We start from the raw sequence: 24489 nt of genomic DNA, 5'->3' as shown, positions 1-24489 counted from the left end.
ACTGATTATCTGCCAGAGAGGTGGAGGTCAGCGGGGATGTGGTGTTGGAACTGACACCTCAGTCTGGCAGAGCTGTTTCTATTTGAAAGAACACAAACACTGTCAGTGTACTGCTTTTGTGAGCGTGGTTTATCAAATGGTTTTATTCTACGAGAGATATGAGCTTTATTATTTATTACACCCTCTGATACAGGAGCTGCAGAGATAAAAGCATCAGCTAATGGTCTTGTAAAAGCACTATTGCACTGCTGTTGAGTAAATCAGACTCGTAGTAATATGAAAATATACTTAAAACATGTCAGTAAGACCATTATTATTCCAATAATGTGCCCAATAGAACTGGATGAAACGATTGCATTATTTTTTTTTTTTGTCTGAGCAGCCTTAACCCACATGATGTTGTTGTGCTTCAGAGTAATTACTCCAATTTGGAATGGATTGCAAAAAGAAGGATGAACACAAGAGAGGAAGGGGAAGGACAGTGACTGTGAAAGTCCCTCCTAAAAGCAGCCGAACCCGATACAAGACTGTGTGCAAACTTTCATGCATGTGTGGCTTTGTCAGTAGCAGTCGTGCATGTGTGGAGCTTTCTGCTGCATGCATGTCGGGGAGGCAGTTAAATGTGGCACTTTGGAGATAGCATGGTGCTGCAACATTCTCGGCGGGCCAAGGCTAGGTCCTCTGGCAGAGAGGTGAGATTTTAACGGCAACGCTGGAGGCAGAGGGGGAGGGCGATCAGACGCCCCACTGTTACAGAGAAATCCGTAGAAGAGATGAGTTTACAGTCAGTGTTGCCCTCGGTGCTGTGAGACTTGTGCATCTTTCCAGCTGTCTTCAATAACTGAGTTTAGCTAAACTATGAAATAAAATTGGCTTTTATCGTATAAACATGCGTTTTAAGCTGGTGTGCTTGTATTGAAGACAGAGAGAGGCTGCTCTGTCCACCTGAAAATTTATAAATGAGCAGTTTTTTCAAAAACCCTTTCTAAAGGTGGTGATTCTGGTGGTTCTAACAATGTAATAGCTGTCTTTTTCCTGCCATAACTTTTAGAATTTTCTAAAAATATTTTTATTTTAGAGATAACAGAACAATTTTACCAAAGAAAAACAAAACAGCAACACTTCAAAATCAAAATAGGCCGACAAGAAAACAAGAATGTCAATCCTTTTTCTAATGGAACTTTAAAAAAGCTAAATTTAGTATCAGTTATGTACAAAATTAAGAGATTGAATGAAACATAGTCGTAAAAACTATTTATTTGTTACATTAATTACTTTACATTCAACGTGTTTATTACCCCGCAGAGAAATGTGTTTGGGGGCAGAAATTTGAATGTAAAGAAAAAACTAGCCGGCTAGTTAGCTATTAGCTAACCCCATTAAATCCTTCTCATGTCCATAACAGTTAACGTTCTTAAAGGAGCTATCATTTTTCCTGACAAAAAGTTTAACTGAACTTTGACCCCAATTTATAATTCCTGACATATTCATAGAGGCTGCACAGTGGAGTAGTGGTTAGCACTTTCGCCTTGCAGCAAGAAGATTCCTGGTTCAAATCCCGGCCTGGGATCTTTCTGCATGGAGTTTGCATGTTCTCCCTGTGCATGCGTGGGTTTTCTCCGGGCACTCCGGCTTCCTCCCACAGTCCAAAAAAGATGCTGAGGTTAATTGGTTACTCTAAATTGCCCGTAGGTGTGAATGTGAGTGTGATTGTCTGTCTGTATATGTAGCCCTGCGGCAGACTGGCGACCTGTCCAGGGTGTCCCCTGCCTTTGCCCAAGTCAGCTGGGATAGACTCCAGCACCCCCCGTGACTCTAGTGCGGATGAAGCGTTGTATAGAGAATGGATGGATGGACATATTCAGAGACAAGAAAATATATGGTTGCCATCGGTAAAACAACGATATCTTAACAATTTTTGACTGAACTTTTCCTGACAGGCGCATTTTGTTGCCATCTCCGTTTTGTCTCCGCATGAAAGCAAAGTTCCCTTCATCCCACCCAATCACTTGAGATATCATTGAAAAGGCCAGGATGTCCTCTATTAAGCACGGCAGGATTTAGTAGGGTAACTCAAACGAGTCAACAGATATAGATCAAAAACAAATGTCCAGTACAGAGGACATAAATGAATGGGCCGGGCCTCAGGAGGATAACTTGTTACTACTTGTGTATTGCCTGACAGCTAGTGTGAGTAGATAATAAATACAAATCAAAGCAGGAGATATACATTATAAACCATTTTCTTAACTGATAGTCAGCCTTGCTAACAATGTTTAATGAAGTAATGCTTTACAGCAGGAGTGTCAAACATACGGCCTGTGGGTCAAAACTGACCGCCAGACGGTCCAATCCGGCCTGCGGAATGACTTTGCAAACTGTAAAAATTACAGCGAAGACATTAACTTCAGATTGTAAATTTGTAAAACTGTATGTTTTTAATATTTTCTAGACCTCGATAAGTTGTTTTGGTCATAAAGAAAAATACTATATTGTTCAGATACTTGATGTTTTGTGCCTTTTGTAGACACACTGTGATCTGTCAGTTGCAATGCACATGTGGAAATGATGAACTGAGGCATAATATTGTTGAAATTGAACTTATTTTCTTCAGAAATTTCAGAATGTTTATAATGTTTTATAAAAAAGAGAGTTCATTAAATGCAGACATTTTCAGAATGTACTGTTTTGCACTAAGACAAAGGGAAGCATTTGGAATTGTGGTTGTTTTTTAGGTTATTATGCTCTGATTTTACTGGTCCGACCCACTTGAGAACAAACTGGGCCGTATGTGGCCCCTGAACTAAAATGAGTTTGACGCCGAGGTGAATAATACACAGAATGAATCGCTGGCGCTCAGACATAAAATCAGCTCGGTTGCATTAAGAGTTTAAACAGAAACAAATAAAACAAACACCAAGTTACTGAATTAAACATTAAAAAGCAAAAAATAATGACTTGACATTGCTATTGAATAATTGCTCACAGTTTTAAACACAGCAAACAAGCCGTAGTCTTCCACAGTAAATCTCTTCTCGGTGCTTTGATATTAGAATAATCCTCAGATCTCATCTACATGATGGAGTGATGCGAGTCCAGCTGCTGGAAACAGCTGCTCAGCTGGAACACAGGGAATTTTTGCATCGGTTGGTTTTCCATTTAATATTTAAATTAGTCAGGTAACGTGTGTTTGATATGATATTGTAGGGTTCTTAATCTGAATGTTTAAACTGGTTGGGAAAATTATTATAACGACCCTTTTTTTTTTTTTAAAGAAAAAAAAAGTCTTGTATAAATTGCGTTGAGTTGACTATCACTTCTCCTGTTACTTTAATCTTTTGTTTACTGTTCAGTTTCCCCAGAGTGTTCCTCTTGGGTAAAGTCAAGGATTAGGCGGCCTGTTTGACCACCTCTAAGTCAATTCTTCCTCAAACACCGGAGTCATTGTGCCACACATGAGACATATGTACAATTGTGAGGGAGCATGCTACTGCCACACTTGACTTACTGTGACTTCTTGTCACCTCATAGTCACCTCTTGTCTTCAGTTTGAGCCGGTTAGTCAAAATGTTTGCGAGCTGTTGTGGATAGCAGACAGGATGCAGCGTTGGTATTGGGGTTATGAGGATTTGATCTGTGGCACATGCTTTGTTAGAAATGGGACACCAAATCAGCAGGGTGGAGCCAACTTTTGAGTTCCCTTTTAATTATTTTTGCCTCTTCACCTCAGGAGGAGAAACATAATTGCAACAATGGTAACCTGTGCGGGCCAGACATCGCAGGCAGCCGCCGAGCACACTGAAGTATTTGCAGATAAGCGATTCATTTTGAAGTTTGTATTGAGACGGTGAATTAGGACAGCCAGTGATTATTTTTGTAATTATAATCTGCCAGTTCAGCTGAAGAATAAATGGTGCCATCGTGTTATAATCACACAGGGTGCTAAATCCTGAGAGTGACATTGTTACAACTGCTGCTTTTCAGCCAGATAGCTCTGTTTTTCTGCAGAGAAAACACTGGAGCGTGTAGTTTTAGCGAGGATAAACTCAAACTAATTCTAAATCATTTGAGTCCAACTGTGAATTAATAGGAAAGGGTTGCTCGTGTGAAAGCTGCTCAGTTTTTCTTGTAGATGTCTGTTCACACCCCCTGAATCCACTTGATGCAGTCAGACAACGGCAGCAGCCAGAAAGACAGGCTTTAGAAAAACTAGTTTTCCTGTTAAAGACAGCAATTACCTGTCTAGAGGCTAAAATAAGCTGAAATAAGTGTTCTTCCCTGCTGCTCAGGTCATGTTTGTATTGTTAGACATCAACTCAGCATTCTTGAGAGATACTAACAGACAGCACTGACGAATGTAATGCTCCTGCTGTGTGAGATATACAGACACAGGCTGAAACCTATGGGCGACGCCAGCGTGTCGTCATTTGCTATGGTCACGTGGTACAAGACTGCTACTGGTTGACAAGAACCGGCAGTAACATAACGGCTTGCTACGAGAACGGTATCGGGTTTGAAACAAATACGTAAAGTTATCGCTTTTCATGAATGAAATTGCACATGTATTTACCACAATGGTAATAGCGTGCGTAGTTGTTGGTTGTACGAAGCGTTTTGAGAAGGGATCAAGCTTGAAATTTCACCGAATGCCGATGTCAGGAGAGAGAAGATGGCGGTGGCTTCAGCCATCAACAGGAAAAATTGTACCCCAGTAAGCAGCAGAGATCGTGTTTGTGGCTCCCACTTTTCTTCAGGTAAACTATTCAACAGTTTAGCATGTTTAGTATGTCCAACTTTGAGCTTGTTTACCAAAAGATATTGATTTAGTGTCGCATCCTTCGCGTGAAGCGATCTCTACACTTTCGGTTTGGTTCAGTGTTGTCATGTGTTACCGATCGCTTTTTAGGCGATGAAAGTATCCTAAAGTCGAATGAAGCATATTCAATAACATCTCCTTAAGCCAGCAGCCTCCTATTTGTAACCATATTTGTTTCTGTATGCGTCTAGCGATCGTTTTTTTAGAATTGTCCTATTTTCGATCACCAGTGCTGTGGGTCTGTTACTGTTACATAGAAGCCATACTGCAGACAAAAAGTACAGCAACTTCTTGACGTTTCTTTGACATCTTGTTGAAGATTAACAGAAGATGTATTATTTTTAATTCATAATTATATATTTTTGGGTGGGTGAACTGCCCAGTGGTGTCAATCAATTAAAAACAAATGTCGGTGAAGGAAATGTCCGGCCACAATGAAGGATCGTCAACCCACTCAGTCTTCAAATTGTAGGGATCTGGCAAGGTTTTACTGTTTCCCTGATATCTCATCTTACTCACGTATCTTTGTCGGGCCTCAGGTGATAAGGATTGAGCATAATCGGACAATTTCACGGAAGGATAGTTCGCATTGTTATCATCAGCCATTGTTCCTCTGGTTCCTCTTGCCAACCAGCGCGGTAATCACGTGACTTCGTGACGTCACTGTAAACACTGGCGTCTCCCATAGAGAATCTAAAATAGATTTGAGGCGGGTCACATCCTTGGCACTTGTCACTACGTGGCATGTTATCAACACAGTTCAATTACATGTCCACAGAGCCGGCTACAGAAAGGCCAGTGACATCCTGTTAATATGTTAAATATTTACACATCTGCATACTTCCTGTAGTGTGAAATTGTCACCAGCACAACACAAGGCTGTTGCAGTGTCAGTGTGTACATCAACACCTATTGAAGGCTGAGCATGCGTGCCATAACCCTCTATACCTCAAAACTCACCGGGTTCAACAAAATGACACCATTTATCAGAGCCAGAATAGTCACATTTTTAACTTAAAATACAAACAAATAAAATGAACTGCATCTAAGTTTAAAGTTGAATTAAAATCACTTTAGTTTACACGTCTCATTTAAAAATTTGCCACTAAATAAATCATTTGCACCAGATCCTGTAAAAACATGCAAGTAGTCACACATAATCTGCTTGTTAGAGTTTGATCAAAACAATAAAGGGCACAGAGGTTAGAGCAGATGGAGATACAGCAGACAGTTTAATCCTCCCTCAGGGAAAACTGCTGATAAATTTGAAAGGCGTCCTATTTTTTTTTAAATAGCACCAAAATAACAATATTTCTCAGAGCCAGAAGTTGTAAAAACTTCAGATTTTCAACTTTGCGTGAACCAAAGCACAGCTTAAAATTAGGATTTTTCACGTTATTCTACACATCTGATTAAAAGAATTTGCCAGAAATAAGCACGGTGGCTCTAACCAGATTGTGTAAGAAAAACGACAACTTCTGAGCTCCTCGAGCACAACAGTAAAACCATGACCGACTGAGATGTGACCAAATGTCACGTGATAAAAATTGAGCAAATTTAGAGGTCGTCTGCAGGCTGAGAGAGAGGAAACGACAGAGACGGAGAAAAATGAAAGCTTGATTAATAAGATAAATGCAGCATGCCTCCGAAAAGGTAAACAGATGAGCAGGGTGGTGGAATATGTTTTCACAGTCGTTTCGCCTACATTCCAAAAATAGAAATTGTTACATTTCTGTAGTGTGTGGCGCCACCATGTTCCCCCACTGTTAACACCAGTTAGCACACCTCAGTTTTAGTGAAATGCATATTCAAAGAATTCATTTTCCTTTGAATGCTTAATCACATTTATACTGCACAGAGGACATTTCCTCTGTACTTCTAGTCACGGTTGTTCTGTTTCCATTGAGGTGCAGGACTTTATATGATAGAGAAAAATGAACCCACAGTGAAGAAAGATATGACGGGAACAAGTAAAAAAACTGATTTGAGTTCAGAGAGTTGGCTGGCACTGACCTAAAAACAAAGATGTGAGTGAAAGCTTTGCTCAGAATGCTTTACACTGCATGCACTCTGACCTTTAACTGCTGTGCTCAGAGTTACTAAGACCTATGTACAATGTGTGTGGGTTTTGAAACCCATTTCACCCACCTCGAGCTCAGGGTTGCTGACACATTTTCAATACTAGTGTCACGTCAGGTTAGTTGAGTATAAAAAGCAGATTAGCTGGTCCCGTCCACGTAGTGATCATTTAATTTAAAACAAATGTGGGCTGTGAAAAGTATAAGAATTTTAAGCGAACATTGAAATGCTGCTCAGGCTGTGTAGCGAGGCATGTAATTAGGTCAGTTAACATCAGAAGGGTCTCCCACCACCAGGATGCTGCTTTGTCATCACAGAAATAGCTGTTGGGGGTTTAATAAAGGTCACCTAGAAGGCAGAATAAGGTTTATTGTATTATTGGAGCCTTTGCTGGAAAGTACGCACACACTCATCTAACTGTGCTTGGAGCCACCCCATCATGCAGTTAGCATGTAGCCTTCTGTTAGCAAGGGGGCCTTTGAATAGCTTTGTTTGCAGAGATATAAATGTTGCTATTTTTTTTACACTAACTTGTGTTTTCCTGTTTTCTTTCTCCTCGCTGTGGCAAATTTTCCCTGTAAAATTACAGTAAAAGACATGAAGCTCTGGCTGCCAGTAAAAATTAAAAATGCATGTCGGTCATTCCAGAATTGGAGGACAGTTGGGCTTCTCTTTTACAATTTTTTTGCTATATATATACGTCAGTAACACAGTGATTGGCTCAGCTTCCACATCAGTGGTTCAATTCCATGTTTTATGTGTTGTTTGCTAACCGTACTCACAGTAATAGGGTTGCTAATCCATGCTAATGTTAGCTTTTTCTCAGGAGTAGAAGCTAGATATTTAGCTAGCTGTTACTGCTGACCAAGAGGACAAACTTACTGACGGAAAACAGAAAAGAAAAAATGCAAAAGAATTTGTTTTGTCGTGATAATATGCTTAACAGGGTTGCATGAGGTAGAGTGAGCCATTCAGTCACGGCTGACAATGTTATGAAAAATAGAAGCGAGGACATAGCTTTGCTCTATACATTCTTTTGGGAAACTGTTTGATGTTGTTAATTCTAGCGTATCATTTGATCCACTGTTTTCTTCTTCTACCAGCTAAAAAGGTTATGCTAACAGAGTTGCATTCATGTTGTGGGACACACCTTCCATACATGATAATTTTTTTTACATTATGTCGATTAAAAAAAGTTCCCACAATTACAAGAGACATTGATGAAAAAATAATACCAAGAAGGAGATTTTAATTTCATTTTAACTGTTTTGAGATTGAGTTTGGTCATCAGAGGGGTGGGACAAGAGAAACATGGCATTTTAGGCAGAACTCCAGACTTGTATGGTATTTTAAAAATATATTCAAACCTTCCTAGTTTTTTTTAGGTTGATCTCAGGACAAGAAAATTTACATGACCATTGCATGTTTTAGTATTTTGTACGTGGATTATTTGAAATTTGATGGGTGGGATGTAAAATGTCCTCCAATTCTGGAATGACCCATATAGCTCTAAGACAATGAAAGATAAGGCAAGGTAAGTTTATAAGGATTGTTCATATTTCTTCAGAGGCATCAATGGTTGACAAATATTGTCTATTACACGTATTTTGGAAACAAAGGAAAAATAAATGTTTGAGAAAAGGCTTATTATGGAGCATGTGTGTAAAATTAGCAATAATATTCATATCCGCCTAAATCACGCTGTTCTACGGACATGCTGGATGCCTGGGCGAACACCTGCTCACGGATATGATGGGCTGTTTATTAGCCATGGAGAGAAGATGTTTGGAGTTTGTTCATGCAACTGAATTTCTTAATATGTGCTTTCGGGTCTGCTCGCATTTGAGTAAAACTATGAAATGTTTCTTTTCGACGATGGTCTTATTGCTGTTAACGAAGTGTCCTTTATGGGCACTTCTCACTGTTGTTTTATTGCCCAGCTTTGGGACGATGTACCATGTGAGCATGTCTGAAAGGTGAAGCCTCCCTGCAGTTTGTTGATTACCGTTTGATCGTATTTGTCTTTGAAGCTCTGTGAGGGCCGCTCATAATGCAGGAAATGCACACCAGCATTGGTGCTGCATTCATACAACCCACCACTCTTGAATTCTCAGCGTCCCCTGTAGATAACATTGCCTTATTTATCACTATGTGCCGGCAGTCATTCTATCACTCAAACTGCGCTGTCACAGCAGGAGCCTCTTTGTTTTGCGCTCTGCTCCGGTCATCTGCTCCCGTAAGCTAATGTTGATGTGTAAAGCTGCGGCTGTTACTGACTGAGGTTTGCTTTGGTGAGAGACAATGAAAACTGTTCACATCAAGCTCTGCGCGTTATCTAGACCATCTGGAGCATTGTTTTGAGAAAGAAAAATGTCTGTTAGAGGTTGTTGTACCATGAAACAACAGACTGTTTACCTCCTTTGTGCTTTGATGGCAATGGCAATCTCTATAAAAAAGACATTTCAGTTCAAATGCGGATAATCTGCATGGCTGGTGTTGAAAGTGCAGTCTGGTACATTATCTAATTTTTTAATGCACCTGTGTTTTATTACCAGCACCATGACCTGCAGCTGTCTGTGCTGCAGACACCGTGTCACCCAACCTCACAAACCATGTGTACTGTAGCGGAAACTTTAGCACCCCCATACATGTTCTAATAAGCCATGACTTTTACGGTAAATTGTACCCTTCGTCTCTGTGTGGTGTCTGGTCTGAAGCAGTGAGGTTTCACACAAATAATCCAGAGTCAGCTGCTAATGATTCAGTGAAGCAAAAAGGCCTCCTGCAAAAGAGGAACTGTTTACTTCCTAGCTTTTTGTTCCTGTAGCTGCAGTAGAAGTGTTGTGTTCACTGCTGATTCCCTGTGGACCCAAGGTTACATTCATATCGCCCACTAACAGCTTTCATCTGCAGGGGTCCTCTGTGATTATTTTGGGTACCCGGCAGCCCCAGTTTTGGCCTTGGTTGAAGTGTGATATTGTTTGCACTGGATCAAATATATATACTACAATTACAGCACGTCATTGCCTTTCAAATGGTGGAGCAGGTGTTTCTGTGAAGCGGCAGTCCCACTCATGTTGTCACTTTTTTTTGTTCCCCCGTGGTTCATGCATTCATACATTCAGAATTACCTGCCTTTTCTGTGTTTGTGTGACCAATTTGTGGAACTGATTCACAAATAAAACTGCACCTGTTTGCAGGAGAAACACTGGTCTGATCCAAACTGAACATGCTCAGTATTGCTCGATTGTCCCTACGATCATTAGGATGGGCAACATGTATAATAATGGAAAAGTGTTGCTACTGTCGTGGTGTGTTACAGGTAAAGTTTAATCCAATGTAGTTCTTGTGAAATTCAGACCTTGTGCACAAGTACATGAGTTAGTACTCCGCCAAGGAACGCAGTGGAGTAATGTAACGATGGGTGTTGGTTGGTCTTTTCGTCTGTCTGTTCGCAACATTACTCAAAAACGGACCAACGGATTTCAATGACAGGGAAGGCCATAAATGACACAAGGACCAAGTGATAAGATTTTGGCAGTGATGCGGCTTATAGTCTGTTTCCACGTATTTGTTAAAGATTTCTGTATCATTGCGAGAGAGCGGCACAGTGCCACTGTAACTATGTACAGGGATGGGATCAGCATGTTCTGATTCCAGTGGAAAGTTGTTGGGGGGGGGGTGCCGCGGCGGTGCAGCAACTTCCAATCGCTGGGCCGTTTACAATTGAACGACGTTAACGTCGTTACCATCTCGCGGGAGTATCAGCGACAATAAAGTGTTCAAACTTGAAATGAAATACGCTGAAGCATCCGCGGAACTCCGCGGAAGGCTCCGCGGAAAATTCCCATCCCTGTATGTACTATGACAAGTGAACGCTACATCAGCTGCCTGCTGATGATCACATTATTGCGATCCTGCTATAAATCGACCGCAGTGAACTTATCTGGAGTTATCCATCCAACATTATACAAGGAACAATTGATTAAATTGTGGGGGTGTTTCTGAGCCCCATCAATTCCTGCTGCCCGCTACATGTTTAGGTCATGCAATTCGGTATCCGTACATAACATACACATGCCTGTGCTCAGCACAAGGTCATTTTGTTTGTGGGTACATCTATATTAAATAACCACATTCTGTGTTGCCGTGATTTCTGAGCATCAGTAACTAACAAACAAATGCTGCATTTCTTAAAAAAAATAACTGCATTTCTGACAGTGCCACATGGGGGAATGAGCAGCCTTGGCGGAGTACTGCCCTCTCTGAGTGCTTTTCTTGTTTTCCACACTCGGATTTTCCTTCTTCACTCTCAATAAAAAAGACAACTAAAAACTCACATGCAATTTTCAAATAATTTTCTGAACTCATAGTCTGCTCCAATTCAGATCAACACAAGCCAATCTATAGACAGCTTGCAGTGTTTACTAACACAAGGTATGTGCGCGCAGACCCGGTGCAGGAAGTGAAAAGTTTATCTGCGCGTTTCATATATACAACAATGGCACAGCCGAAAGTTATTGTTAAGAAATCGTACTTTGACGAGCTGTCACCTGCTGATCGTACCTGTTACTTAAGCAAGTTGACACTTAGTACAGGTACGCAACTACCGGACCCGTACTCATTGCCGCAACAAGAGTGGTTACAGGATATGAGGCAATGTCCTAATATTCAGTGGCCAGGCATCTATTTATATTTAATCAACTCGCCAAGCGAAAGAGAATTTAAAGGCATACAAATTCCTTGATGCTGTTAATTTCGTGCTTTGCGGTCACGTACAAGAACTCACATACCATCCAGTATCAGAAACGTGGTGTGAGTGTACAAATTACCTGTCAGTTTTGTTCTTAGCTTTGGTGCTGTTGGCACTGTCACGCCTGTGAGGAAATACCGAAGGCACGAAATCAGGACTGTCTGAACCGTCAGATGCATGACCTGTTAAAATAGTATTTATAATAATTATTAAAGTCCCGTAAAACAAAATAACAAGGCTAAGTCAACAAACATATTCATTGCGGTAATGACAAAACACCCTATTATCGCTCACATGCACGATAATGATATAAAGGATTTTACAAATATAAATCAAAACTGAATGACCGTTTACCTGAAATGAAATGTGCACTGCAAAGCCGTGCATTCTTTATTTGTGCCTCCAACCAGTTATCCCGGTTGATCGCACATAGCCACAGCTGCCTTCGATTTTTTAAAAATGGATGAGCCCCTCCAGGTATTGAAGAAGACTTTAAATGAGGGTTGTTTTTACTTCGATTCTGACAGCCGACAGCACAACAAGAAGGCATATTTAGCGTAATATGTGTATATAACGTGTATAAATATCCCGAGTTGGCTGGCTAAACAAGCTTTGTTTTGCACAGGGTCTGCGCGCGCAACTGCCTAATTAAGTATGCATACGTCATGTGAAATCCATCTATACTTAAACTCAGTAAAGAACAGGGGCCATTATTCCTTATGTGGATATTTTTGATCAAACAACAAAGCCCCATCGCGTGAGTAAAGAGAGCTGCGTTATCAAAATGTAAATACTGGAGCAATAAGGCTCCAGTATTTTGCTTTGCGCATGCTCAGTGTGCGTCTTCACAGGTGTTTGTAGGTGAAGCCATCCTCCTGCTTTCCTGCCATGCATGGCGAGTGCTGATACAGTGTTAATGGGCCTATGGAGGTGGTGCTAATTGATTCATTCTCCCCGCTCTCTTTCTCATTAACACCCGTTCCCTGGGTAGCATGTATCTCTCCAGGTCCCTCCGCCACCTCCCAAGTGTCCCTCTTTCCTCCCCCCCCCGCCATTGAACTCTGTCAGGGAACAGACGGCAGAGAGAGTCCCAAACCCGGGCCAGGATCTCAGGTGGAAGGTGGAGGTGGAGGAGGACTGACTCTGCTGGGATGCAGTAATGTTGCATGTGGTAATGGTACTGTATGTTAACCTCCGTCTCCTTCCTCTCCCCACCACCGCCTTGTGTTCGCAGTATTCGCAGTGTGATGCAGAAGTACCTGGAGGAGAGAGACGAGCTGACGTTTGACAAAATTTTCAACCAGAAAATTGGTAAGTTTGAACATTTCTATTTTGTTAAAGGACAATATTTCTTTCAAAGGAACCGGCTGAAACGCATATTTTCATAGAATTGCCTGCATTCAATAGCACTTCTCTGACAATTAGAACAGCAGTAGAAATGTCATCACAGACACAACCTGATGCATTGCTTCTCTGAGCGCGCTCTCTAGCTGCACAGAAAAATGTCTTTACTCGAAGTGAAAATGTTCAGAAATCAGCTGATGGAGGTTGTTCTGGGATTTAGCCTGGAAAAGTCATCAGCTGATAAAGACTGTGAGATGTGGCTGTATTTGTAGCTTCAGTGATGATGTCTTTTACAGGCCGATATTTGTTCTCACGCTTAAAGAATCCAGTTATGATATATTTGTGAATGTTTTCACATAAATATTCACAAACTAGCTTTGATAAGGATTCTTAAAGGAATTTTTTTTAAGACAAATTACAAACGGCAACATGGATGGACTTGGGATTGGAGAGATTATTTCTAAATGAGCACAAACAGTGTTCAGAGCTAAACTTTTTTTGCATGTCTGCCAGCCAGATATGTCTGAGATGAGTCAATATCAGCTAAATTCTGTATTTAACTCTATGCTGGGCATGAATGTACGGCTGCAGTCTAGGACAAGAGCTGCTCCATTATTAGGAAAAAGTCCAACAATTTTCCTGTACAAACCACAAATGGGGCAAAACTGCAGCAAAACAGTAAGAAGATCAGGAGTAGGTTGTGTCCTGATGCAGCATTTAATTCTCACACCAACATTATGCTAATATTGATTAGCCTCCAAACCGTGTTGGTACCACCGTTGGTTCAGCTGAGGTATGTTTACATGATGTCAGCTTGCTTAGCTGGCTAACATAGACAGTAGTTACTCCACCAAGGAACGCGGTGGAGTTATGTGATGATCGCCATTGGTTGGTCTGTCTGTCTGTTCGCAACATTACTCAAAAACTGACAATCGAATTTGGATGAAATTTTCAGGGAAGGTCATAAATGACACAAGGACCAAGTGATTAGATTTTATAATCGTACAACGACTGAGCAGCCTTGATGGACTACTGCTCTCTGAGTGCTTTTCTTGTTGCATATGTAGCCCTCTCATGGCCTTCACCTCTGTCAGTAACTTAATATCAAAGCTTGTTAGAGGGCAGTCTATCTATAAGCACTGGATTCTGAGCCAACCTGGTCCCGACACCAGTCACTCGGCCTCTCTATCACTGAAATGGACGACCCACCTCATGGTCCTCAGAATGAATCCTATTGGCTTTGATCTTTTACTTTCCCTCTACTGCCTTAGAGAAGCTATTAGTGGTGTTAAGGGTGTAACAGTGCACAAAAGATCATAGTTTGCTTCTTTTGACTTGTTTTTTTTAATTATACACTGGTTAACCAAACAGTCAAAAAAATTGATATAAAATAAATCATTTTTATAAAATTCCTTCAAATAGATACACTACTTTTAAAATTTTGGGGTCACACACCATTTCAAGTACTACATGAAAGCTCACACTTTCATTCATTTGTTAACATAACTGCACATGAATGAAACCATCAGTTAGCCTTTCAACACCATTAGCTAACACAATGTAGCATTAGAACACAGGAGTGATGGTTGCTGGAAAATGGACCTCTTAAAAATCAGCTGTTTCTGGCGAGACCAGTCATTTACCACATTAACAATGTCTAGACTGTATTTCTGATTCATTTAATATTATTTTCTTTGGAAAAAAATGCTTTTCTTTCAAAAACAAGCACAGTTCTAAATGACCCCAAACCTTTGAATGGTTGTTGTATATATTTAAGTAAATGTGGATAAACTGTTCTGTCTGCTTTAGGGTGATTTCTAAGAAATTAGCCAACCTTGCATCCTGTAACCTTGCGTTTACACGGTAAATATTCTTCATGCAGCTTGAAGCACTGCACTTTTTAAGTATGTCCTTACACAGTCGCCAGTGTTTTTAGCATCGGTCAAACATACACTGTCTTTTGTTATGGATGTTTTTACCCTCAAAGTCGAACAGATGCACTATGTGTCAAATTTTGCAAATATTTGCCTGGTTTTTCTCCTCTACAAGTATCCTACTGTATGTGAACAATTCAGTCAATAGAATGACAGTTATTTCCATGAGGCACTAAGCACATATTGTAGATATTCCATTAAAAATCAGTCATTTCCAGCTGGAATTGTCATTTACCACATTAACAAAGGCTAGACTGTATTTCTGATTTGTCTAAAAATGTCTACAATAAAAGAAAAAAAATGCTTTTCTTTCAGAATAGGGACATTTCTAAGTGACCCTAAATTCTTGAACGGTAGCATGCCTGTATATGTTTTGTTTTTACTCCCTTGGCCTCATTTTTTACTGCAGTATAAATTCCTGCACCTCTATGGAAATGGTACGGTCATGACTCTGTTTCATGGCTGGAGGCAGAGAGAACCCCGAAATGTCTTGTGTGCGGTATGACACCAAAGAATTACAAAAAAGGGAAAAAATAAGTTGAATTTCTTTTTTTTGTTTGGTAAAAATTGAACATGGAAAACTTGGAATCACTGTCTACTCTACATTTTTCCAGGTGGCCACAGGTGTAACCGATACTGGAATAAAACGGGCACTCTACAAACTAGACATTTCACTACTCATGTTTTTAATTGTCCTCCTTTCTTTTCTCTTCTCTGCTCTGTGAAAACACAGCCTGCAGTTCACTTGAACACTCTAAGAATTTTTGATTGTCTCAGGTGAGTCACTATTGGTTTCCTGGTTGTGCTGAGGAGCGATCAGTGAATTATTATTTTTGTTAAAGAATAGTCTGGTTGAAGCAGTAGTAGATTTGATTTCCCTGCACAGCAGATGTAGAGTGACTCTGTTAAATAATGCAGTTTTGCTGGTGTTTAAAGATAACATGCTGTTCAAATCATTCTTATCTTGGCTTATTCACGTCATCTGCAGGCTGTTAACTGTAATCAGGTTCCACTTGAAATTATAGAATTTCCAGCCTGCTCATTGAATCTTATTGACTTTTTTACAAATAGCGAAATCTTTATAAAGTGGATATAGATATGATGGAGTGCTATTGAATCAGTCAGTGCGACTGCAGGCAGTGTGCACCTGCATCTACTCGATATTACATCCAGCAGCCTAATGTGTTAACTCTGTTCTCCCGTTACCGCTGTTTTCTACCACCATACCCTTAAAGCTGACTGGACAAACTCCGCAGTTCACAAACTCATCACTCCTCTCCAAATTTTATCTCAGCGTTGCCAAGAATACACTATGTAAATGTCACACAAACAGTATTCTTTAATTTATTCAGTTTTGCTTTCCCCCAGAGCAATGTGAGACGCAAATCAGGGTTTTTCGCTTTCTCTAGCAGTTACACAGATGCCTCCCGTCACTCCTGCATGCATGTGATGGCGAGGCAGCCTTGTTTGTGTTCGGTGTCGAGCGCAGAGCGTCACGTTTTCCCGCTTCCTCCTGCCCTCCAGTCGGTTGCAGCGCCTCGGTGCCGGCTCCTCCAAGTGTTCCCGTTCTGAGCAGGCAGGCTGTGTGCCAGCAGTTGTGACGTACCAGGGGACCACGGCCGCCCTGCAGGCTTCTACAAGGTTTACTTACTGTTCTCTGCTCTCAGCCCCCTTGAGAGAAGAGACTGCGTTAATTCTCCCGGACTCCTTCTCTTTGTCTTCAGCTCTCCTCGTTCCGCCAGACTTGTTGCTGTCTTTACTTCTCGGTCCAGTTTTATCACCTCATCCCTCTCCTCTGCTGTCTGCGTGGGTGTGCACATGCTTAGTCGACACCTTTGTGAAACCCTTGACACTCTGGCAATAATGTGATAATACTCCAATAATGTTTTAGTGCTTTCTAGGTGATATTTGGGCCCAGTTTCTTCATGATAAACAAAAAAAACTCAATTATACTCTCTTTAGGACAGCTGTGGAAGCAGAGTTATTATGCCACTTTCTCGTCTGCTGTGAGGACACATTCCCCTACATGCGCAGTCGATAAGTGCCTATGTATTCCACAAGGGTGGTACATTTTGCAATATTTTCTAGAGCATTATCAACTAGAAAAGCAGTCAGGAAGCGCAGTACTCAGCCATAATTTAATCAATAGGCTCTAGTATCATTTCTGACAGATAAGTCCACAGCGGTCGATTTGTAGTAAGATCGCAATCATGTGATCGTCAGGAGGCAGCTGACGTAGTGTTTACCGGTACTTGTTGTCATAGTTACAGTGATGCCATACCGTTGTCTCACAATGGTACAGAAATCTTTTTACAAATCCGTGGATCCAGACTATAAGCCTCATCACTGCCAACATCTAATCACTTGGTCCTTGTGTCATTTCTGACCTTCCCTGGAAATTTCATCCAAATCTGTTAGTCCGTTTTCACAGACAATTAGTTAGTTCCTTGGCGGAGTAACTAAATAATCGATAACATGTACTGAGCACGATAAATACTTTTCCATATGCTGAAATGAAACGACAGAAAATCAGCAAATCCTCACGTGTGAACAGGCAACCAGTAAAAGCCTTTTTTGTTTGAATTGTCCTGAACTGCTACCTTTGTTTGCCCTGCCTTTTATCTCTCTGCGTATCTACATCTTCCTTTGTAAAGTTCAGTTACACAACAGGTATAAAAGCCCTCCATTGCAATGTGAAGTCCTATAATAACATGCGTGTCAAGTCTCGTCGTTTACATTTAAGTGCCATTGCTCATTATTTGTGACAGGAAAACCTTACGTAGCCGAGTTTTAATTGTCAGCGCAGGGAGATGCTGCCAAAAAGTATTCTTTCATTTTGCATTGCTGTTCCTTTCTGCTCTCGTAGCTCAGTCCATTAGCAGATCTGAAAGAAGTGACGGCGCTGCATGAGGTGGCCCAGCTTTAGGGAAATAGCTGTGAGCTGGACAGCACGGCACAGAGCCGACGTTTGAATGGCAAATGGGTGGCTTTGCATGTTGCAGTAACAAGAGGTAGCTGTCCAAACTGGCTCAAACGTGACCGTAGAGACGTCCATGCAGCTGTGTAACGGTTTTAGCAACGCAAACAAATAGTGGTGCGGCTTTGCCTGTACAAACAACCGAATCTAAGCTAAAGTTAATTAATCCGAAAAATTTTATTCTGCGTGCCTCTTTACAAATTCTCCAAAGAAACTGTCCGCTGCTCAGCAAAACTCCGTCTTGGAAACGTGATTCTACTGTTGACTGACCACATATTACATGCAAAGAGTAGTTTTTAATTTTGTTTTGTTCTGAATTTCAGCTTTACATGAATTAATCATGTATGACCTGTGGTTTCATTGGGGGGAAAAACTAATCTAAAATGTATGTCTCTTTTTAAAAAAAAAGTGGCAGAAAGAAGCCTTTTACTCCACCCAGATCAAGTGGGGAAAAAAATTAAAAATTCTGCATTCTGAGCAGAACTTAGAAGCCGTGAAAGACTGAGCTGTGACCAACAGTCGTGGGACAAAAAGTCTGAGAGTTTTTATATGAACTGAAAAATAAAACGTACTGCATCAATAAAATAAAGGTGGTATGGTGCACAAGTGGTACACCGAGGGACAAGTTGAAGAATGCAATACGTTCAGCATGGTGAAATATCTTTCTAGAGTTGATGTGGAAAAAGATGTTGTAAAAATGTTCAAAGTTAGCCAAGGAATGCAGCAGAGTTATGTGACAGTTGGCGTTGGTTTGTCCGTCTGTTTGTCTGTCTGTTCACAACATTACTCAAAAATGGACTAATGGATTTGGATGAAATTTTCAGGGAAGGACAGAAATGACATAAGGATCAACTGGTTAGATTTTTGGTTCATAGTCTGGATCCGTGGATTTCGTAACTATGACAACACGGAAACACTGTCAGCTGCCTGCTGATGATCACATGATTGAGATCCTACTACAAATTGACATTGTGGACCATGAATGTTCTAAAGATTTTCATCCGTCGGAAATCATACAATGAGTCATGTGCTCTCTGAGTGCTTTTCTTCTATAGTATGTGAAATCATTGTTTTCCAGGATTGGTGACATCTGTGGGCACTTGGAGAAAAAAAAAGTTGATTCCAGGTTTTTTAACATTTTTGTGGTTTAAATAAAGAACTTTCACTTTTTCTTTTCATTGTTATTGCTGTTATACTGCGGTATCTGAGTTATGAAGACATTTGACTTCTAGCCAAGGTTAAACTGTTTCCATAGAAGTGCAGGACTTTTGTTGCAGAGAAAAATGAGGAAACCTAAACGGAGCAAAAACATTACCTTGGAACTGCTTGGAGTCCAGAGGGTTAAGTAACTGGCTGTCTAAATACTGAATGTGGCAAACTATCACCACAATCTGCTCTGACGTGATTTTAAAGTTTGAAAGCACATTTCAGTTACTTTGGTTCTTTGTTTGCATTCCTAAAGTAAGATCTCCCCTGTCACAGCAGGACAAAGAGAGACTCATTCATGCTTTAATAATCAGTCTGCCTCTATTACTGAAATCCCCTTCAGCTCATTTAAAATGCCTCAGCCGTCACACAGAATTGAGAGACTACGACACACCTGCCTCATCTGACTGACACCGACTGCCTTTGTCGGCTCAGATTGATTTTTTTTTTTTTTAACCTATTTTACAGTCTTTGGAAATCTGTCAAGTGATTCTGGCACAGAGCACTCGGATGTTTGGTTTGTATTACAGTCAGATGCTGTTTGACCCGTGCCACAGAAATCCGAGTTGCTGGATGCATCCAGGGATTCAGCTTGCATGTTTGCCGTGTAAGCCGTGATTCATCCTTGGTCTTGCCCTGCATATATTATATCAGTGCTTTTTAAGCCGACTCACAGCTTCAGAATTGGACGTCGGTTGAAATCAACAGTTGTGGCCGGGCGGAGAGTTTGCTTTTGATTTTAACACTCGTAGCAGGCCTTGTCCTTGAGCTCAACAAGCCTTGTTGACTGTCATGACAACCAAGGTCAGGAAGAAGACACTGCAGTGCTGCTGGAATGTTTATCCTCAAGGGTAGACGCACACTGTCGATTTGTGCTTTTTTTTTTTTCATTTAAAAAGCCGTTTTCCTGCAATAAATTGCCAGTATGTGTCATACTGACAAGTCTGTTAGTTAGAAGTGGGGCTGTCATAATATCAGATTTTTACTGCATAATTAGTCTGACCAAGAGAATTCAGTATATCAATATTACCGTGATATCTATTGAAAATAAACTATTAGGTTGAATTCATCTTTAAGTTTGTTTACTGTGTGTTTTGCCTCTGTTGGGCAAATACATTACACTCAACTCAGAGTCTGCTAAGTCTGTTAAATAGATCCTGGTGGCAAGTTTGATAGGGATTTTCCTGTATAGAAGAGATTTCAGCAAATTTCTTTAATTATTTTTTCAGAAAAAAACAAAAAGAAGAAAAGCAATCAAAGACCACAGTACTCTGCCAAAGCTGCTCAGGTGTTGCATCATTTCTGACGGATGAAATCTTTCAACAATTCGTGGTCCGCAGCGGTCCATTTGTTGTAGGATCACAATCATGTGATCACCAGCAGGCAGCTGACGTAGTGTTGCCGTGTTGTCACAGTTACAGCTGCCACAGAAATCTTTAACAAATCCGTGGATCCAGACTAAAAGCTGCATCACTGCTGAAATCTAATCACTTGGTCCTTGTGTCATTTCTGACCTTGCCTGAGAATTTCATTGAAATCCTTTAGCCGTTTTTGAGGAATGTTGCTAACAGACGAACAAACCAACGCCACGTTCCTTGGTGGAGTAATGACCTAAATCCCAGAATGTAATGTCCACAGGTGTTAGCCGGTAGCCCCTGCTGTAGATACTTCCATTTTTACAGCCATGACAAACTTTTTATCCCACTCTGCACATCACTCCTGTAAAGGTGTTTCACCAAGCTGAATGTATCGTCCAACAATTTGATGACAACTTGCTTCTTTGTACCCTGTTTTTGAGTCATGCTGTGTTTATTTATCGATCCAGTCTGTTTTATTTTCCTCTCAGTCTCACTGACTCTCTGACTGTTGGTCACAGCTGAGTTAGTCATGGCTTCTTGGTTGCGTTCAGGAGTTCAGAATTTTTTCGTTTTTTACGGATTCTGGTGTTTTATTGTTGGTGAATTTGTAAAGGAGCTGGGTGGAATAATGTGATCGTGATAAAATATCACACTTTTAAGGTCATATTTTGTTATACTCGCACATTAAAAAAATATTTTAATGGATTCTTTGTTTTCTGTTGCTGTCTTAATGAAGATAACATGCCTTCTAAAGCAGCAGATAGGTTTTGGGGTTCAGATGGTTAATGGGGTTTCATTTACTCAAGCATAGTGGATGTTGTTCCTCAAATGATTAAAAAGTTGCAGGTAGGAAAAACCCTACTTTGTTTATTACATGAATCAAACATCTGAAAATTCAGTCAGTTTTTTTTTTTTTAAAGTTTCATCTGGCGGCTGCCCTTTACTGTCTTTGTCCATGCATGAACTCTGCTGTCCACAGTCCTGAGGCGAGGAGAGTCAGTGGCCTTGTTTTTGGCCGCGTCATTAAGCTGAAGGCACTGGTGTTGAGGAGATCCACCTGTCCGAGCATCAGCTGGTCAGTCAGTCCCGTGTGAAAGTCTGTTCTGAGAGGACTCCTCCTCGTGAAGTCCTCGGGTGCAACATAATCAGGGTCAGGCAGGGTGACATTATGTAATGGGCGTTCTGTGCGCTCTAAATATAGCGTTGAATAGCGGCCACCACTTCACCTTGATTCTACATTTTATTCACATGTATGATTTTTCTACAGGGTCATTTCAGATATAGTCAGCCAAATCTCAAATGGTCCCACTGACCCCCAAGAATCAGCTGAATTTTTTTCATGTACACTAACTTTAGTATATTTAAAGAGGATGTTCACAACTTTACTATAAAATGCTGTTTATTATTGAAATATGTAGTATATTTATTATTTAGATATGTATATATATTTTTTTCATACTGTGAACTTTTTTCAGTTCATTTCTGCTTTTCGAACTTACACTACGGTTCAGAAATTTGGGATCACTTAGAAATGTCCTTTATGTTGAAAGGAAAGCATTTTTTTCAATGATGATAACATTAAATGAATCAGAAATCCAGTCTAGACATTGTTAATGTGGTAAATGACTATTCCTGCAGGAAACGGCTAATTTATAATGGAATATCTGCATAGGGGTACAGAGGCCCGTATTATTTATTTATAGTTTATTTTTCTATTTATTAATGAATAATAAACAGAGGTGAAGGTAATCAGTGCTCAGGGGATGTGCATTATATTATTACCCAGGGTAGTGAGTCCTATTTGATAATCAAAGTAGTAATTATTTTAATATTGCCTTAGCAGAGGGAATGTGCCTGCTGTTTGTCACTAAGTTTTAAACTACCGTCCTGAATTGATTAAAGCACAGGCAAAGGACTGATCCTGATGAAGACAGGCCATTGGCCATGGAGGAGGATGCATCTTCCAAGTGCCCTTCGAGTTTTTATGAGAGATTTGAAAGGAGTCTTCTTCTTGGTGACGAACCCTCAGAGCGCTATCGCCCAATTCAGTCTGCTTTCAGCTCTTTGTTTTGGTTTTACGGCCCACTACTTTGCATTGTTTGAGTCTCATTTGGAGCTGTAGGAGGGAACTCTGGTAGAATTTGCAGACCAGGACTGCACAGCACATTGCTTCAGCATCCACACTGCGATCAGGAGACAAATTAACATAACGCCACATTTTTTTTTGCTACTTCATACAAAATGGAAACTTGCACAGTTCTATTTTCTGTGACTTATCTTCAAGAGAAAACCAAGATAATTTAGTCCGCTTTATGGGCCACAGCATGTTTTTTTCCCGGCTTGCCACAATCGCATGTAATGTTACAGCCAATCACAGGTTTTCTTTATCATAATCACATGATAAGTATCGGAATATGGAATCGAAAGACCAGGCTTATTTTGATACTCATTACTACCGAAACATTTCGGTCGGTGCCATTAAAGAACCGAAGTTCGGTACTCAGCCCTACTCATTTTAGAAAGATTTAGTATTATTTCAAAAAAGTTAATCAGGACACATGGTAAAAATTTCTGTATTTTTCTCATATCACAATTTCAGTTTTCTACAGTATTATTCCGGTCTGTTCCAGACAGTATCTGTAATACTTTGGTAGTCTCAAATCACTGCAAACATGACTTTTCATTAATGTCATAACTTATTGCAAATCACATTGCCCAAATTGGGACAATAAAGATTTTCTAATCTAATTATAGTAAAGCTGCACTGGTTAAAATAGAAGCGTCCCGTCAAATTTTAGGACCTGGGTTGTCTCGAATGAAGTCTGGGTCCGGTCTTGGACTGCGGTCCGTCATTTCATGACCCGGAGTCAAGCTTGTAGTTGATTAAACGAAGCTTCGATTCAGAGAATTTTGCCTCGAGAAATTTTAGTAATTGAATTACGTGAATAAATCGAGGAATCGTTTCAGCCCTACTACATTGCGTTAGCTAATGTTGCTGACAGGCTAATTGATAATTAGATAACCCTTGTGCAGTTACGTTAGCACATGACTGAAAGTGTGAGTTCTATGTATGTAAGCGTGGTTGCAGAAAGTCTGGATGTCTACCAGAAGCAAAATCTAGGCTTAAGCATGGTGGAAATATGTTCTGTGTGAACAGTCAGGAGGAAAGATAATGGTGTGAATGTGTTTTTAAAGAGGGCAAGGTCAAGCTAGAGCAAGTTTCATGGAAAGCAGTAACTTAAATTTGCTGTCAGAATATGAAATACTTTTTTTGAGCTTTGATAAACCACTGACTGCTTCTGACCAACCACCTCCTACAGAGGCCAGTGTTGTGATCAGCCTGTGTGTGGCGCAATATGTTTTCATAGTTGCATGATTCCTTTTTGAACTTAAAGCAGTTTCTGGGTATTTTGTCACTCCTGTCTCGTTTTACATGTGAGCTCTTCCTACACTTTTATGAAAAAAGCATGACCATGGCTCGGAGTGGAGAGAACTCAAAAATGTCTTCTGTGCAGTACGACACAGTTATAATACTGTAAATTGTTGAATTTCTTTATCAATTTATTTTCCAAAATATAAAAAAATGGAATTAAAATGAACAGCTTTGTATAGCAAGTGTCCATGGGTGTTAACAATACTGGAACTAAAATGGTGACCCTACATACTTTTGGTGTTTACCTATTTCATTTATTTCCGTCCTTGTCTCCTCTCTGCTCTTTGTAAACTCAGTCTATACTTCACCTCAAACGGGCCTCAGATTTTTTGTCACATGACTGTTGGTCACAACTGAGTCACTGAGGACTTCTCAGTTCTGCCGAGGAGTGCAGAGTTTTTTTTTCTAGTGCAGATGGTTTATTTTTAGCCAATTTGTGAATGACACATTTAGATTAAACAAATTTAAATGAAATGTTGTGATTTGGTCAAACATTTTTCACAGTTATATTCATGTATAATTTACAGAAACTTAAAAGGAACTGAATATTATATCATTGTAAAAATATGAATGCAATAGGTTGAAGCTT

General features: G+C 40.3%; 1 protein-coding gene across 1 annotated transcript in view; it reads left to right on the top strand.

The window, feature by feature from the left end:
• Positions 1–24489, top strand: part of grk3 (G protein-coupled receptor kinase 3) — a 94890-nt gene that overhangs the window by 9302 nt on the left and 61099 nt on the right. The window contains exon 2 of the mRNA XM_051938761.1: positions 12883–12959. Coding sequence (XP_051794721.1) covers positions 12883–12959 — 77 coding nt within the window. The remainder of the gene's footprint in view (positions 1–12882; positions 12960–24489) is intronic.

Source organism: Acanthochromis polyacanthus, chromosome 18 (genome assembly GCF_021347895.1).
Source record: "Acanthochromis polyacanthus isolate Apoly-LR-REF ecotype Palm Island chromosome 18, KAUST_Apoly_ChrSc, whole genome shotgun sequence".
In the NCBI taxonomy this organism is placed as follows: Eukaryota; Metazoa; Chordata; class Actinopteri; family Pomacentridae; genus Acanthochromis; species Acanthochromis polyacanthus.
The sequence above is the reverse complement of the archived record's forward strand: the minus strand, read 5'-3'. Positions and strand labels throughout refer to the sequence as shown.